Genomic DNA, 17,147 nt, shown 5'->3' on the forward strand with positions numbered 1-17,147 from the left:
CGCCCTCGTTGCAGGCAGATTCTTTACTCTCTGAGCCACCAGGAAAGTGTAGGAAACTTAAGAGCACTTCCAGTTAGTCGCTCTATGGAAATTCTTAAAAGAGGGAATAACTGCCTATGTGCACACAGCTAATTTCCAAAAGGCTCCTTTGGAATAGAAGCCTGTTAGCTTATACCACACACACATTAAACTCTTCCTTGTTCTGGGCACTTCCATGTTCTTGAAACAGGCCCTCTCTAATCTCAGCAACCTGGGTCTCCATAGAGAAACTGAGTGTGAAAAAGAATTACCACTGAGTATTTCACAACTGCTGTTTTCATACTTGTGCAATATTTTACACATTAATGGCTTCCCTGGTGCTCAGACGGTAAAGAATCTACCAGCAATGCTACTGGGGAGACCTGGGTTTGATCCCTATGTTGGGAAGATCCCCTGGAGAAGGGAATGGCCACCCACTCCAGTATTCTTGCCTGGAAAATTCCATGGGCAGAGGAGCTGGTGGGCTACAGTCCATAGGGTCACAAAGAGTTGGACAAGACTGAGCAACTAACACTTTTACACGTTAACCCAGATTTACTAGAGCAAGACTTCAGTAAATTGTACTTTCTTAAATGGAAAATTATGGTATTTGACCAGGAAGGGCCGAGTTGAAAGTATAAAACATACATTTCTTTCAATGTTATTTTTTCAAATTAAATATATATATATTCCAACTGCCCCTCCCCCTGCCCCCCCACTCTCCTAGTTGGAATTAGTTTTAGTCTTGACTGGATGAACAGAGGTAAATGAAATGACCCTTTGCTCTTGTAATATGACTGAGAAAACTTGCCACCAGAGGGAGATAGAAGAAAATTGGATTCCATTTTAGTTTCAGGATTTGCTTTGATTAAAACATTTTTGTCTCTGTTTAATAAAAGTTATATAATCCATACTCATGGTGAAAAAAGTAATACTGATGGGTAGTGATTTTGATTCTACCTTTTTTGGTTTTGGTTTTTGCTAATATAGGCAATAGTATAGTGAAAAATCCTTGAATACATATTTTTGCATGCTTCAGTTCAGTTCAGTTCAGTTGCTCAGTTGTGTTCAACTCTTTGCGGCCCCATGGACTGCAGTATGCCAGGCTTCCCTGTCCACCACTAATTCCTGGAGCTTACTCAAATACATGTCCATTGAGGCTGTGATGCCATCCAACCATTTCATCCTCTGGTGTCCCCTTCTCCTGCCTTCAATCATTCCCAGCATAAGGGTCTTTTCAAATGAGTCAGTTCTTCGCATCAGGTGGCCAAAGTATTGGAGTTTCAGCTTCAGCATCAGTCCTTCCAATGAATATTCAGGACTGCTTTCCTCTAGGATAGACTGGTTGGATCTCCTTGCAGTCCAAGGGACACTCAAGAGTCTTCTCCAACACCACAGTTCAAAAGGATCAGTTCTTCAGTGCTCAGCTTTCTTTATAGTCCAACTTTTACATCTATAGATGACTACTGGAAAAACCAAACTTTGCCTAGATGGACCTTTGTCAGCAAAGTAATGTCTCTGCTTTTTAATATGCTGTCTAGGTTAGTCATAGCTTTCTTCCAAGGAGCAAGCAAATTTTAATTTCATGGCTGTAGTCACCATCTGCAGTGATTCTGGAGCCCAAAAAGATAAAGTCTGTCACTGTTTCCATTGTTTCCCTTCTGTTTGCCATGAAGTGATGGGACCAGATGCCATAATGTTAGTCTTCTGAACGTTGAGTTTTAAACCAACTTTTTCACTCTCCTCTTTCACTTTCATCAAGAGGCTCTTTAGTTCTTCACTTTCTGACATAAGGGTGGTGTCATCTGCATATCTGAGGTGATTGATATTTCTCCTGGCGGTCTTGATTCCAGCTTGGGCTTCATTCAGCCCAGCATTTTTCATGATGTACTCTGCATACAAGTTAAATAAACAGGGTGACAATATGCAGCCTTGACGTACCCCTTTTCCCATTTGGAACCAGTCTGTTGTTCCATGTCCAGTTCTAGCTATTTTTTCCACATTTCTCAGGAGGCAGATAAGGTGGTCTGGTATTCTCATCTTTTTAAGAATTTTCCACAGTTTATTGTGATCCACACAGTCAAAGGCTTTGGCATAGTCAATAAAGCAGAAGTAGATGTTTTTCTGGAATTCTCTCGCTTTTCCAGTGGATGTTGGCAATTTGATCTCTGGTTCCTCTGCCTTTTCTAAAACCAGCTTGAACATCTGGAAGTTCATGGCTCACGTACTGTTGAAGCCTGACTTGGAGAATTTTGAGCATTACTTTGCCAGTGTGTGAGATGAGTGCTGTTGTTTGGTTGCTTCAAAATTGTTTAACATTTCGTTTCTTTGGGATTGGAGTGAAAACTGACCTTTTCCAGTCCTGTGGCCACTGCTGAGTTTTCCAAATTTGCTGGCATATTGAGCTTAGCACTTTCACAGCATCATCTTTTAGGATTTGAAATAGCTCAACTGGAATTCCATCACCTCCACTAGCTTTGTTCGTAGTTATGTTTCCTAAGGCCCACTTGACTTCACATCCGGGATGTCTGGCTCTAGGTGAGTGATCACACCATCGTGATTATCTGAGTCATGAAGATCTTTTTTGTATGGTTCTTCTGTGTATTTTTGCCACCTCTTCTTAATATCTTCTGCTTCTGTTAGGTCCATACCATTTCTGTCCTTTATTGTGCCCATCTTTGTATGAAATGTTCCCTTGGTATCTTGAATTTTTTTGAAGAGATCTCTAGTCTTTCCCATTCTATTATTTTCCTCTGTTTCTTTGCATTGATCACTGATCATTGATTTTGCATGCTTATATGAACTAAATAAAAAAATAAGTACATTTTAAAACTTGGTGTATATTGCAAATTACCCTCTTAGAAGGTTTATATTAGTTTAACTTCCCATAAGTAGGATATGAGTGTTCATGCTCCACAGTCTTCCCAATAATATGAATTGTCAGGCTTTTGGATGGTTATCAATTTGATTTATGTTTTTAAAATTATGACAGAAGTTAAGCATTATTAAAAGTTTCACTGTCCTTTTTTAATGCCTTTGTTATGAAATGCTTGGTCTCATCCTTTGTCCATTTTTCAGAATGGAGTTGTTCATCTTATTAAGTTATAATTATTTCAAGTTTTTCATTTCTGTTAGGATTATATGGTACATTTTTCTTTAATGTAGTCAAAAATTTTAGTGTTTTCCTTATTGTATTCCAGGTTGAAAATTCATTGTAATAAAAAAGGCTTGTAGTTCCTTTCCACTTGTGGGGCAAGAACATTTGTGATGTTCTCTGTCATTATACTTAAACCATCAGTAGAAGTATGTGATAGGAGGTAGGATGCTTAGCAAGTAGGTATACTACCAACCAACCCCAGTCTCTGGTTTTCCTTTGGAATAGATGCCCGAGAGGGCTGACTTCTGAGGCACTGTGTTAGATTTTCCTTGTATCCTTGGTGTCTTTTTTAGGGATCAGTTTTTTTTATTTCAAGTGTAAAGTTTGTTGGAATCATTTCTGGTTTTCTGTTCAGTTCAACAGCTTCTTTAAGATGCATTCTCTTATGTGCATATAAAATCATTTTCTATGCTCTGTTTTTATCTCTATCTTACATTTTTCACAACTAAAATTAGGAAGCTGTCCAGAGTGAAAGGAATAGTATATAACCCAGTGTAGTTAATTTTCTCTTCTATTCTGTGATGAGATTATGTTCCTTGTCTTGAATTCTAAAAAGTTTAATATTTTAGGAATAAGAACATTATAGGATCACATAAATTGAGAGTAACTAAGTTGATTCAATATTTGATTAAATTCCACAAAGATTTGTCTTCTCTTAAGCTGAATAGTTTTTTTAAATTTAAGACCAGTTATGAAAGACTTCTTTCTAGGGAGGTTGGTTTTATTGACAGTTCTTTAGGTGCTTTGCTGTTTGTAGGCCTGATTATGATACACTTTTTAGGCATCTCTATATCCTACTTAGAAGTAATTTTGTAACTCTGTAGTTTATTTTGATTCCTACAAATAATATATTTGTTTTGATACTTTAGGTTTGTACGTCCAGATTCTGGTTTAATTATCGACATGTTGCGAATACTCTTTCCGTTTATAGAAGTGTCAAGAGGCTAGGTATTCCTGACAGGTAAGAATTCTTAATAAAGCTTAACTCTGAACCTCAGTGAAAATTGCCTTTAGATGACTGTTGTTATATTTGTGTATTTGTGTTGTTTTTGAAAAACATAAAGAAACCTAATTTGAAGTTATTTTGTTATTGTTACAGCACACTGTCATGTATAAAGTAGTTTTAATTTAAGACTATAATGGCAAAGTATATAAAACAGCAATCAATAAATACTAAGGTAGGAAGATTTGATAAAGTGTAATTGTTCAGTGTCCCTTATTTAATTATTCAGTGCCTCAGTCTGGGTTTAATTGTAGGTAACAGAAGGCAATTCTGACTGATTCAAGTAGAAAAGATATTTGTTGAAAACATATTGATTAGTTTACCAATTTGCTGGGAGGGTTGAGCCCTTGAAGAGTCAGAAACAGGAGAGACTATGTAACAGAAAAGACGTGTCTAAAAATCATAGCATAAAACCAGTCTGATGACAGGAATGCAGCCTCAAATTGCTGAAGGCTAGACTCAGCTACGGAGAAGGCAATGGCACCCCACTCCAGTACTCTTGCCTGGAAAATCCCATGGATGGAGGAGCCTGGAAGGCTGCAGTCCATGGGGTCGCTGAGGGTCGGATACGACTGAGCGACTTCACTTTCACTTTTCACTTTCATACATTGGAGAAGGAAATGGCAACCCACTCCAGTGTTCTTGCCTGGAGAATCCCAGGGACGGGGGAGCCCGGTGGGCTGCCGTCTATGGGGTCGCACAGAGTCGGACATGACTGAAGCGACTTAGCAGCAGCAGCAGCAGCAGACTCAGCTACTCGGAGAAGGCAATGGCATCCCACTCCAGTACTCTTGCCTGGAAAATGCCATGGACGGAGGAGCCTGGTGGGCTGCAGTCCATGGGGTCACTAAGAGTTGGATACGACTGAGCGACTTCACTTTCACTTTTCACTTTCGTGCATTGGAGAAGGGAATGGCAACCCACTCCAATGTTCTTGCCTGGAGAATCCCAGGGATGGGGGAGCCTAGTGGGCTGCCGTCTATGGGGTCGGACAGAGTCGGACATGACTGAAGCGACTTAGCAGCAGCAGCAAACTCAGCTATTACACAGCTGCCACCATTGCCTTTGGAAACTTAATGTTGCTACTGCTGCCAAAATCTGACCTTTGTTGTCCCAGTTTCTTACCATCTCCAGCTTTTAATTTAGAGTACTTGATGGGAATGTCATGTTGGCGGAGCATAGGTTAAGTGCTCGTGTCTATGCTGCAGGGGTGACAGGAAGAATGACTGTGTGGCATTGTTGGCTTCTGTATAGGGAGGGGCCCTCTGCCTTCTGTGAAGTCTCGTAAAGTGATATATTCCCTAATTGTATGAGGGAGCTCAGGTACTAAGCAGAGCTTCCATACCTCCACCCGCAAATATCTGTTCTCCACCTTTGGTTTGTCAGATATGATGGATCTATTTTAGCTACTTCAGAAGCAGTTATAGAAGAAACTGCAGTCAGTTTGGTTACTTAGGTGTGATTCATCTAGTCCTATGGTTCCTTTCTACCATGTGAGGCAGTGTGGAAGGAGCTTTGCAGTTAGATCTGACTTTGAAATCTGGGTTCAGTGGTTCAGTGGTGATTTCGGTTAGTCACTTTGCCATACTAGGCCTGTTTCCTTGGCTATTACCTGGTGATGGTACCACCTTCTTTACAGGACTTCAGTTCATTTCAGTTCAGTTGCCAAGTCGTGTCCAACTCTTTGCAACCCCATGAATCGCAGCATGCCAGGCCTTCCTGTCCATCACCAACTCCCGTTCACTCAAACTCACGTCCATCGAGTTGGTGATGCCATCCAGCCATTTCATCCTCTGTTGTCCCCTTTTCTTCCTGCCCTCAATCCTCCCAGCATCAGGGTCTTTTCCAATGAGTCAACTCTTCGCATGATGTGGCCAAAGTACTGTAGTTTCAGCTTTAGCATCATTCCTTCCAAAGAACTCCCAAGACTAATCTCCTTTAGGATGGACTAGTTGGATCTCCTTGCAGTCCAAGGGACTCTCAAGAGTCTTCTCCAGCATCACAATTCAAAAGCATCAATTCTTCGGTGCTCAGCTTTCTTCACAGTCCAACTCTCACATCCATACATGACCACTGGAAAAACCATAGCCTTGACTAAATGGACCTTTGTTGGCAAAGTAATGTCTCTGCTTTTCAATATGCTATCTAGGTTGGTCATAACTTTTCTTCCAAGGAGTAAGTGTCTTTTAATTTCATTGTTTTTTTTTTTAATAGAACTTACGTACTTAAAATAAAGTGAATAGAAGTATGTATAAAATGCTGTAGGAGCAGAAAGGAAGCAGTGCATGGCTCAAGAAACAAATTTACAGTCTATATCAATAGATCATTTTAACCTAACAAGCTGACAACTATAGCCTATAATTGTAACTATAATTTAATTCCTGTATTTCATCTGGAAATTAAGGCATCTTGGTAATATCACTTTTAAAAAGTACATTAGGTCTGAGAAATGATGATTTGTTATATGAAGTATAAGAATTATTCTTGTCATTAGCTGATTACTATTATTTGTTCTCTTCAAATAGGTGTATGTGGTTAGTCTGTTGATTTTTAACTGCTATTCCTTCTATACCAAATGTGCCCCTTCAGGGAATTACTATGCATTATTTGGCAGTAGGTTTCACTTTGGTAAATGAATCTTTGTCCTGTCTATTATTCATTTGTTGTTGTTTAGTTGTTAAGTCATGTCTGACTCTTTTGCAGCCCCATTGCCTGTACCTGCCAGTCTGCTCTGTCCATAGGATTTCCCAGGCAAGAATACTGGAGTGGGTTGCCATTCTGTTCTCTAGGGGATCTTTCTGACCCAGGGATCAAACCCATGTCTTCTGCATTGGCAGGAGGATTCTTTATCCCAGAGTGACCTGGGAAGTCCCTTATAAGTCATTAGGTTTTTTTTTTTAATGGTTTAAGTTTTAGAAGAGCTGAACTGTACAAAAAAGATCTTCACGATCCAGATAATCACGATGGTGTGATCACTCACCGAGAGCCAGACATCCCGGATGTGAAGTCAAGTGGGCCTTAGGAAGCATCACTACGAGCAAAGCTAGTGGAGGTGATGGAATTCCAGTTGAGCTATTTCAAATCTTAAAAGATGATGCTGTGAAAGCGCTGGATTCAATACGCCAGCAAATTTGGAAAATTCAGCAGTGGCCACAGGACTGGAAAAGGTCAGGTTTCATTCCAATCCCAAAGAAAGGCAATGCCAAAGAATGCTCAAACTACCACACAGTTGCACTCATCTCACATACTAGTAAAATAATGCTCAAAATTCTCCAAGCCAGGCTTCAGCAATACGTGAACTGTGAATTTCCAGATGTTCAAGCTGATTTTAGAAAAGGTAGAGGAACCAGAGATCAAATTGCCAACATTCAGTGGATCATCGAAAAAGCAAGAGAGTTCTAGAAAAACATCTATTTCTGCTTTATTGACTATGCCAAAGCCTTTGACTGTGTGGATCACAATAAACTGTGGACAATTCTTCAAGAGATGGGAATACCAGACCACCTGACCTGCCTCTTGAGAAACTTGTATACAGGTCAGGAAGCAACAGCTAGAACTGGACATGGAACAACAGACTGGTTCCAAATAGGAAAAGGAGTACGTCAAGGCTGTATATTGTCACCCTGCTTATTTAACTTCTATGCAGAGTACATCATGAGAAATGCTGGGCTGGATGAAGCACAAACTGGAATCAAGATTTCTGGGAGAAATATCAATAACCTCAGATATGCAGATGACACCACCCTTATGGCAGAAAGTGAAGAAGAACTAAATAGCCTGTTGATGAAAGTGAAAGAGGAGACTGAAAAAGTTGGCTTAAAGCTCAGCGTTCAGAAAACAAAGATCATGGTATCTGGTCCCATCACTTCATGGCAAATATTTGGGGAAACAGTGGAATCAGTGGCTACCTTTATTTTTTGGGGCTCCAAATTCACTGCAGATGATGATTGCAGCCATGAAATTAAAAGATGCTTACTCCTTGGAAGGAAAATTATTACCAACCTAGATAGCATATTAAAAAGCAGAGACATTTCTTTGTCAATAAAATTTTCATCTAGTCGAGGCTGTGGTTTTTCCAGTAGTCATGTATGGATGTGAGAGTTGGACTATAAAGAAAGCTGAGCACCGAAGAATTGATGCTTTTGAACTGTGGTGTTGGAGAAGACTCTTGAGAGTCCCTTGGACTGCAAGGAGATCCAACCAGTCTATCCTAAAGATTAGTCTTGGGTGTTCATTGGAAGGACTGATGTTGAAGCTGAAACTCCAATAGTTTGGCCACCTGAAGCTAAGAGCTGACTTATTTGAAAAGATCCTGATGTTGGGAAAGATTGAAGGCAGGAGGAGAAGGGGACAATAGGGGATGAGATGGTTGATGGCATCACCAATGCAATGGACATGAGTTTGGGTGAACTCCGGGAGTTGGTGATGGACAGGGAGGCCTGGCATGCTGCGATTCATGGGGTCGCGAAGAATCGGACACGACTGAGTGACTGAACTGAACTGAACTGAAGGTTTAAATGATTTGTTTAAATGATTTAAGTTTTAGAAGAATTTAAACTAGAAGGACTTCTTAGTAAAGAGTGTAACCATGGCTTGCATTTTATATATTAGGTTTTTTCCAAGGTTTCTAAAGAATTTTCTTATTCTTGTGTCAGATGCTTTCCTCTCTATGTCCTTGATTATGAAGTCTTTGTTGGGAAATGAATTTGACATTTAAATAGTTGATGATTTGAACTATTTGTTGCTTAGCAAACAGAGATCAATGGAATAGATTCTGTTTGACTTTTAACCTATTATGGTGAATATTCTTCTTCCTGATGACTTATTCCTGCTTTACTTCTACCTGGAATTAAGAGTAAAAATACAATTGTAAGTAAATTTTAGTCAGAAAGTAATACGCTATTATGAAATAATAGTCTGGAAACTTAAAATCATTAAGAGCAGTTTTCAGTTTTAATGCTGGAATTTCAAAATACTGTTTGAATTTATTTTATACTTTAGTGAACATTTTCAAGTTAAAGCAGTATAATCCTGTGTATCCTGAGAAAAATGACTGGTCACTGCACTGAATAAAAATTATGAGTATAACTGTATGTTGTTTACACTGTTTGCTTTTTTAAAGGAGCATTTTGCTTTGTCTTTTAATGCAAAATATTTGCATTTAGCTTTTCCATATACTTCAGTAAGAAACTAGTTCATGTCAGAAGTCGTTTCCCAAAACATATGACATAGATGACTGCCCTTTATTGTAGAAGTTCACATCACTTCTTTAGATCCTGTTTGAAATATCACATTAGTTGTATCAGTACTCTTGTTCTGATTTCTCTTTGATTTTCTGTCTGTATTTCACTTACTCTGACTGTACTGAGCTATTCTCTCTGCCTGGAATAGTTGTCTATATACTTCTGGCTTACTGCTAACAAAACCTGGCTGTGATTCTGAATCACTTATGGTACTTGTTGAAAATACCGATTCTTCATTTTCACCCCTGGAGAGTCTGATTCACAAAATCTAAAGTGAATCATAGACATCAACTTTATATGTGGTTCTGTGCACAACCAAGTTAGAAAGCACGGCTGTAGCTTTTACCTGACCTTCCAAATTCACTTTAATACTTCTTCAAAAAAGCATTTCCTGACCTTCTTGTTTGCTTTCATAGTATCCTTTGTATGTACTTTGATTATAACATGATTACACTAATTATAGTATGTCTCCCTTATTAGATTATTAACTCCTTGAAGGGAACAAGGATTATATTTTATTTCACTTTGTACTTATAGCATCCAGCACAGTTCCTGGATAGTAGGTGCTCAGTAGATGTTGGATAAATTAATGTGTGACTTGGAAATACTTTACCCAGTTCAGTTCAGTTCAGTCACTCAGTCATGTCTGACTCTTTGCGACCCCATGGACTGTAGCATGCCAGGCCTCCCTGCCTATCACCAGCTCCCAGAGTTTGCTCAAACTCATGTCCATTGAGTTGGTAATGCCATCCAACCATCTCATCCTCTGTTGTCCTCTTCTTTTCCTGCCTTCAGTCTTTCCCAGCATCAGGGTCTTTTCACATGACTCAGTTCTTCACATCAGGTGGCCAAAGTATTAACCAATTAGGAAAGCAAACACAAGTTCGTACTTTAAAAGTAAGAACATTTCTGTCTTCTAAAGTGTTCATCTAGTTTTTAGCAAATTTATGTGTTATAAAAGACTTTTTAACACATAGGTTGTCAGAATTTTATAATACTATATCAAAATATTGATTCAGAGAGGGGATTTAATGGTTATGGGGGAAAAGAAAACGATGTGCTCACAAGATCTTCATAATTGCCCTCCAACTTGTCTATTACCCTGTTCATGTTTAAGTTCCACAGAGTTCAGCTGTCTTGCACTTTGTGGCTGTGCTTTCTGTAACCTTACCCACCCACAGAGAGTTTGTTTTCTTTGCATGGTTTTAGCTCCCTGAAATATTTCACTAGTTTTAGGAAATTCTGTGTCCTCAATGAATAGTTTCAGACTAAATCTCTGTTTTGCTACCTCCAGTACACTTTATATGCTTAAGATGAGGAAGAGAAAAGGCGTTAAGCAGAGGTTAGGTTCTAAAGTCAGTATGTGAAGCAAAAATGGAGCCAGTTATTCTTACAGGTTTCTTAAGTAGCACATAAAGTACAATATATCTTTCATCAAGTCTAACACAGCCAGTTTTAGAGTAATGCTAGAACAAATTACTGTGTTCTTTTTCTTTGATGGAACATTCGATGAAGTGGTTTACTTCAGATTAAAGGATATATTATATGAAAAATATCCATATCTTTTTTTAACATTAGAATCGTGATGCTCATTCTGTGAGAGGCACAAGAGAATTGAGACTGATGAGAGAATGTAGAATCATAGCTCCCATCTCATCTCATGTTGACTTTGGGGAATAAATGCTTGAGTAATTGGGTGGATGAAATCTGTCTCTCCTTTTATCTTTTGGCTCAGTGCATAAGAATTAAGTTTATGGAGTTAAATGTGTATATAATTATTTAGCTGTACTACAAGCTGGGTGGATATGAGTTTTTATAACAATCTCTATCTGATAAATAATTTCTATAATTAAATCCTGTAGCTTTTCTTTTTAAAATTTATCTTTTTATTGATGTAGAGTTGATTTGCAGTGTTGTATTAATTTCAGCTATATAGAATAGTGACTCAGTGATGGTCGAGTAGCTATTCTGATACTTTTTTTCCCCTTACTCTGTATTTTAATCATTATATGAGATTAATATTCCTAATTTAAAAGCTTTATTCTCTCCTTATCCATAAATTCTTGCAAAACAAAGTACCAGTCCTTTATTCTGGAACTCAAGGCCTTTGTAGTCTATCTATGATATTCTGATCATTTCAGTTTTTTATGCTTCCTTCTTGTAAATCTCTGTATTGACATCTGTTATTGCCTTATACTTGTTCTTTCATCTATAGTTTTTTTCTTTCTTCCCTCCTTTCAGGTTTTCATGTGTCCAGATTCACTTCATATATTTCCTAAAGCTTTCTTGGCCCTTCTTGTATAAATATTTTATTTATATTTCTGTCAAGGCACTTTTTTGTATGTATTGATCTTATTTCTTCAAGGCAGTTTCTGATACTATTTTTTGTATTCCAATACATTCTTCAGTGTTGTGCAAAGTTGAATGAATGAATGAATGGATAGTATACTACAGGCCCCTAGTTAAGTGGAATTTAATTGGTCTATGATGGAAAGGAAATATTTATGAATATTGCTTGCTTATAGTTGTTTAAGATCTTGATTCATAAACTCTTCTGAGATGAAAGTGCTCTGTAGTGGATTTTATAACTATTCCCTGAGTCCTACTTTTGGGATCCATGGGTAGGATGATCTCACCAAAGGAACTTCAGATTCATTTCTTTCTATCAGATTAACTTCAACTTATTCTCTATCTTCCTACTGTTTAAGTTCCTCAGGATACACTTTTTTATTTTTGGTCAGTTGTCCTTTTTAACTTCTTTCTCAAGTAATAAATATTAGAATTATAATGTGAATTCCGATAATGTTGTAAATTAAAAAAGAAAAAAAATCACTAACTGCCTATTATTGTGGTTTTTAAAATCATGTTGGTAGCATAGCTTTTGACTAACAATTCTTTAGGTTGCTGTGAATTAGATCTTATACATAAGAGGGTATTGTGTAAGGTGGAGCATTAATAAGATACTTAAGGAATTTTCTTATATAATTTTTCATTAAAATAATATGGAGAAGTCCATAGATATAGTTATTTGGAGATGCTTGTGGCTTTCCAGTAAGGTCAGCCAAAATGGACCTCTGATTTTGGCCTCCTTTTCCACTGCCCTGTGGCATACATTCACTATCCACCATAATTCAGATACTGTGATAGGCATTTTATAATGAATTATTTCATCTATCTCTTGAGACCTCTATGGGAGAACTCCCTAGCTGCCATTTTCTTTTTTTTTTTCTTTTTATTTATCTCTTTTAAAATTTATTTATTTTAATTGGAGGCTAATTACTTTACAATATTGTATTGGTTTTGCCATACATCAACATGAATCCACCATGAGTGTACACGTGTTCCCAATCCTGAACCCCCCTCCCACCTCCTTCCCCATACCATCCCTCTGGGTCATCCTGGTGCACCAGCCCCAAGCATCCTGTATCCTGCATCGAACCTAGACTGGCGATTCATTTCTTATATGATATTACACATGTTTCAATGCCATTCTTCCCAATCATCCCACCCTTTCCCCCTCCCACAGAGTCCAAAAGACTGTTCTATACATCTGTGTCTCTTTTGCTATCTCGCATACAGGGTTATTGTTACCATCTTTCTAAATTCCATATATATGTATTAATATACTGTATTGGTGTTTTTCTTTCTGGCTTTCTTCACTCTGTATAACAGTCTCCAGTTTCATCCACCTCATTAGAACTGATTCAAAAGTATTCTTTTTAATGGCTGAGTAATACTCCATTCTGTATATGTACCACAGCTTTCTTATCCATTCATCTGCTGATGGACATCTAGGTTGCTTCGATGTCCTGGCTATTATAAACAGTGCTGCGATGAACATTGGGGTACATGTGTCTCTTTCAATTCTGGTTTCCTCGGTGTGTATGCCCAGCAGTGGGATTGCTGGGTCATAAGGCAGTTCTATTTCCAGTTTTTTAAGGAATCTCCACACTGTTCTCCATAGTGGCTGTACTAGTTTGCATTCCCACCAACAGTGTAAGAGGGTCCCCTTTTCTCCACACCCTTTCCAGCATTTATTGCTTGTAGACTTTTGGATCGGAGCCATTCTGACTTCTCCCATTCTGAAGGCTGTCTTTTCACTTTGCTTAGAGTTTCTTTTGTTGTGCAGAAGCTTTTAGTTTTAATTAGGTCCCATTTATTTATTTTTGTTTTTATTTCCAGTATTCTGGGAGGTGGGTCATAGAGGATCCTGCTGTGATTTATGTTGGAGAGTGTTTTGCCTATGTTCTCCTCTAGGAGTTTTATAGTTTCTGGTCTTATGTTTAGATCTTTAATCCAATTTGAGTTTATTTTTGTGTATGGTGTTAGAAAGTGTTCTAGTTTCATTCTTTTACAAGTGGTTGACCAGTTTTCCCAGCACCACTTGTTAAAGAGATTGTCTTTTCTCCATTGTATATTCTTGCCTCCTTTGTCAAAGATAAGGTGTCCATAGGTGCGTGGATTCATCTCTGGGCTTTCTATTTTGTTCCATTGATCTATATTTCTGTCTTTGTGCCAGTACCATACTGTCTTGATGACTGTGGCTTTGTAGTATAGCCTGAAGTCAGGCAGGTTGATTCCTCCAGTTCCATTCTTCTTTCTCAAGATTGCTTTGGCTATTTGAGTTTTTTTGTATTTCCATACAGATTGTGAAATCATTTGTTCTAGCTCTGTGAAAAATACTGTTGGTAGCTTGATAGGGATTGCATTGAATCTATAGATTGCTTTGGGTAGTATACTCATTTTCAGTATATTGATTCTTCTGATCCATGAACATGGTCTGTTTCTCCATCTATTAGTGTCCTCTTTGATTTCTTTCACCAGTGTTTTATAGTTTTCTATTTATAGGTCTTTAGTTTCTTTAGGTAGATATATTTCCAAGTATTTTATTCTTTTCATTGCAGTGGTGATTGGGATTGTTTCCTTAATTTCTCTTTCTATTTTCTCATTATTGGTGTATAGGAATGCAAGGGATATCTGTGTGTTGATTTTATATCCTGCAGCTTTACTATATTCATTGATTAGCTCTAGTAATTTTCTGGTGGAATCTTTAGGGTTTTCAATGTAGAGGATCATGTCATCTGCAAACAGTGAGAGCTTTACTTCTTTTCCAATTTGGATTCCTTTTATTTCTTTTTCTGCTCTGATTGCTGTGGCCAAAACTTGTTGAATAGTAGTGGTGAAAGTGGGCACCCTTGTCTTGTTCCTGACTTTAGGGGAAATGCTTTCACAGAACTAGCCGGCTGCAGACCATCCCCCTCCCACCAGTGACAGGCAGCCAGAGCCAGAAGAGGGCAATTGCAGCCCCAGAGAGACATTATCTACCAAACTGCAAGCAGGCTTCTTTGCTAACTAAGGCTTCTTGGGGTTCTGGACAGTCAACATCCGCCTGAGAAGGTGCACCGGTTGTACACCTAGCTGCCATTTTCATATTAAAAATTGTTATTCAGAATGGTTAAATGACTTGCTTAAGGTACATTAAAGGTACCATTAAATAATAACACCAGAATTTGAATTCAGGTGTTGTGATTTTTATGGCTGGAGCATTTTTATTATTTCACTGCTGTTTCTTTCCTAAGAAATTACAACAGATAATATTTATGTAACATTTACAATTAGAGAATTCTTTTAATAACATGATCTCATTTTATTCTTATGACAGTCCTACAGAGGTTGGTATAATTATGCACGATGATCATTTAATACCTTATTTAATTAGAAATGTATATCTACATGTTGAATGTAGTGCTTATGAAAATCATTCACGTTAATTGAGTAATATAATGAATGTCTCTCCTACTTTCTCATTCTTTAATTTTTTCCCATGGCTTTTCCTGTTGTCTGAGTCTTCATTATTTCATGTTTCATGTACTTCATGCCTCTGTACTTCAGCAGCTTTGTGACTGTTTATTCCTTGTTTCTGGCATCTTTCGCCTTCTAACTCATCCTACACACAGCTGTTAGAATCATGTTTCTCAGATACTGCTTTCATCTTTTAACTCCTACTATCAACAACCTGCAGCGACTGTTGTTTCTCTAAAAAATTACATACATTTCAACTAGCTTTCAGTCTTTACTGCTTTGTTAATAATAACTTACTATGTTCATCTGTTGATTTGTTCTGTTGTCTACTACATAATACTTATTAACTCCTATTTCTATTTTTTTTAACCCTTCATCCTTAGAACACAGAATATCCTCATGCTGTCCTTTCTTACCCATAAAGCTTTCTTTCTTTGTGTCGCTGTCTAGAACTTTGTACAGGGAGGTCACTGAGTGATATTTTCTTAAACCATTACCATTAATTTATAAAATTTTTTCAATAATAAATATATATTTAAAATTTTATTCTACTACTATTTTTATTATATAATTTTGCCTCATTTTTTGTGAACAAAAGGACTAAAACAGTCGTAAAATGCTTTGTAAATAATTTGTAATATATTATTGTAGTTATTGTCAAGATAATATTAACTTGTACCTTTGAGTGTTCTGCTTTTTGTCTTGTGTCATTTCCCAACAGTGTTTTTCTCATATTTTGTAAAAATATAAATAATAATGTTTGAATATAGATCCTTATGTATTCTGAGCAGTCTTCTTGTTTTATTCTCACGTTGGCAGCTGATCTATCTACCACTCCATGTGATGTTCTTGGTGAAGTACATAATATCTTGAATAGGTAAACATTTAGAATAATTAAGAAGCCAAAATGTGCTCTGAGGAGAATAGTGACGGTGGTAAAAGGAACATTTTGGCCACTACTGTCATGCTCTTACGTTTAGATATGATCCATTTGTAAGACTAAGAAGACCATTAAGGGTTTTATGGAGCAAAGGGGAAATTTCTTTATTGATTTCTAAACAGATAGGAGTGCTATGTATGAACTGCTGAAATGAGAGATGCTTTTTCTTGATCAATACCACAATGTCTTCATTCCTGACACTATCTTCATATCTGGTAGCTTGATTTCCTTGAATTTGTTCCTCTTTGAAACTCTCTTGGCTATTCTTGGGTCTTGTTCTTCCATATAAGTTTACAATCAGCTTGTCAAGTTCTTAAAACCCTGTTGGGATTTTGATTTGCATTACAGTAGATTAATTTAAAGAGAGTAGACTTCTTGATGGTATTAAATCATTCGATTTATGAAAAGGTATGTTTTCATTTGATTATGTTTAACGGCTTTCAACTAAGCCTCATAATTTTGAATTTTTAGTTTTGAGTAGAATTTTTAGCTGTCAGTATTTTTCATTTTTTGGTTGATTCTGTAAGTGGTACCCTTTACAAATACATTTTCTTACTTCTGTTGTGCTTGCAACACAAACAGAAGTTTGTGGATTGGAAAAATTAATATTGTTAAGATGTCTGTGCTACCCAAGTGTCTATACTACCCAGTGCAATCCCTATCAAAATTCCAATGTCATTTTTCACAGAAATAGGAAAAACAACCCTAAAGTTTGTATAAAACCTTAAAAGACCCCAAATAGTCAAAGCAGTCTTGAGAAAGAAGAACAAACTAGGGCATCACATGCCCTGATTTAAAACTATATTATAAAACTGTAGTAATCAAAGCAGTATGAAAGTGTTAGCTACTTAGTCCTGTCTGACTCCTTGTGATCCCATGGACTGTAGCCCACCAGCCTTCTCTGTCCATGGAATTCTCCAGGCGAAAATACTGGATAGGGTTGCCATTTCCTTCTCCGGGGGATCTTCCCGACTCAGGGGTCAA

General features: G+C 37.5%; 1 protein-coding gene across 1 annotated transcript in view; it reads left to right on the forward strand.

Annotated features, from left to right (window-relative positions):
* The window catches only part of PIGK (phosphatidylinositol glycan anchor biosynthesis class K), a 145,887-nt gene that overhangs the window by 4,639 nt on the left and 124,101 nt on the right, over positions 1-17,147 (forward strand). The window contains exon 3 of the mRNA XM_052637363.1: positions 4,045-4,136. Within this exon, the coding sequence (XP_052493323.1) occupies positions 4,045-4,136 (92 nt within the window). The remainder of the gene's footprint in view (positions 1-4,044; positions 4,137-17,147) is intronic.

The sequence above is a fragment of the Budorcas taxicolor genome, chromosome 3 (assembly GCF_023091745.1).
Source record: "Budorcas taxicolor isolate Tak-1 chromosome 3, Takin1.1, whole genome shotgun sequence".
Taxonomy (NCBI): domain Eukaryota; kingdom Metazoa; phylum Chordata; class Mammalia; order Artiodactyla; family Bovidae; genus Budorcas; species Budorcas taxicolor.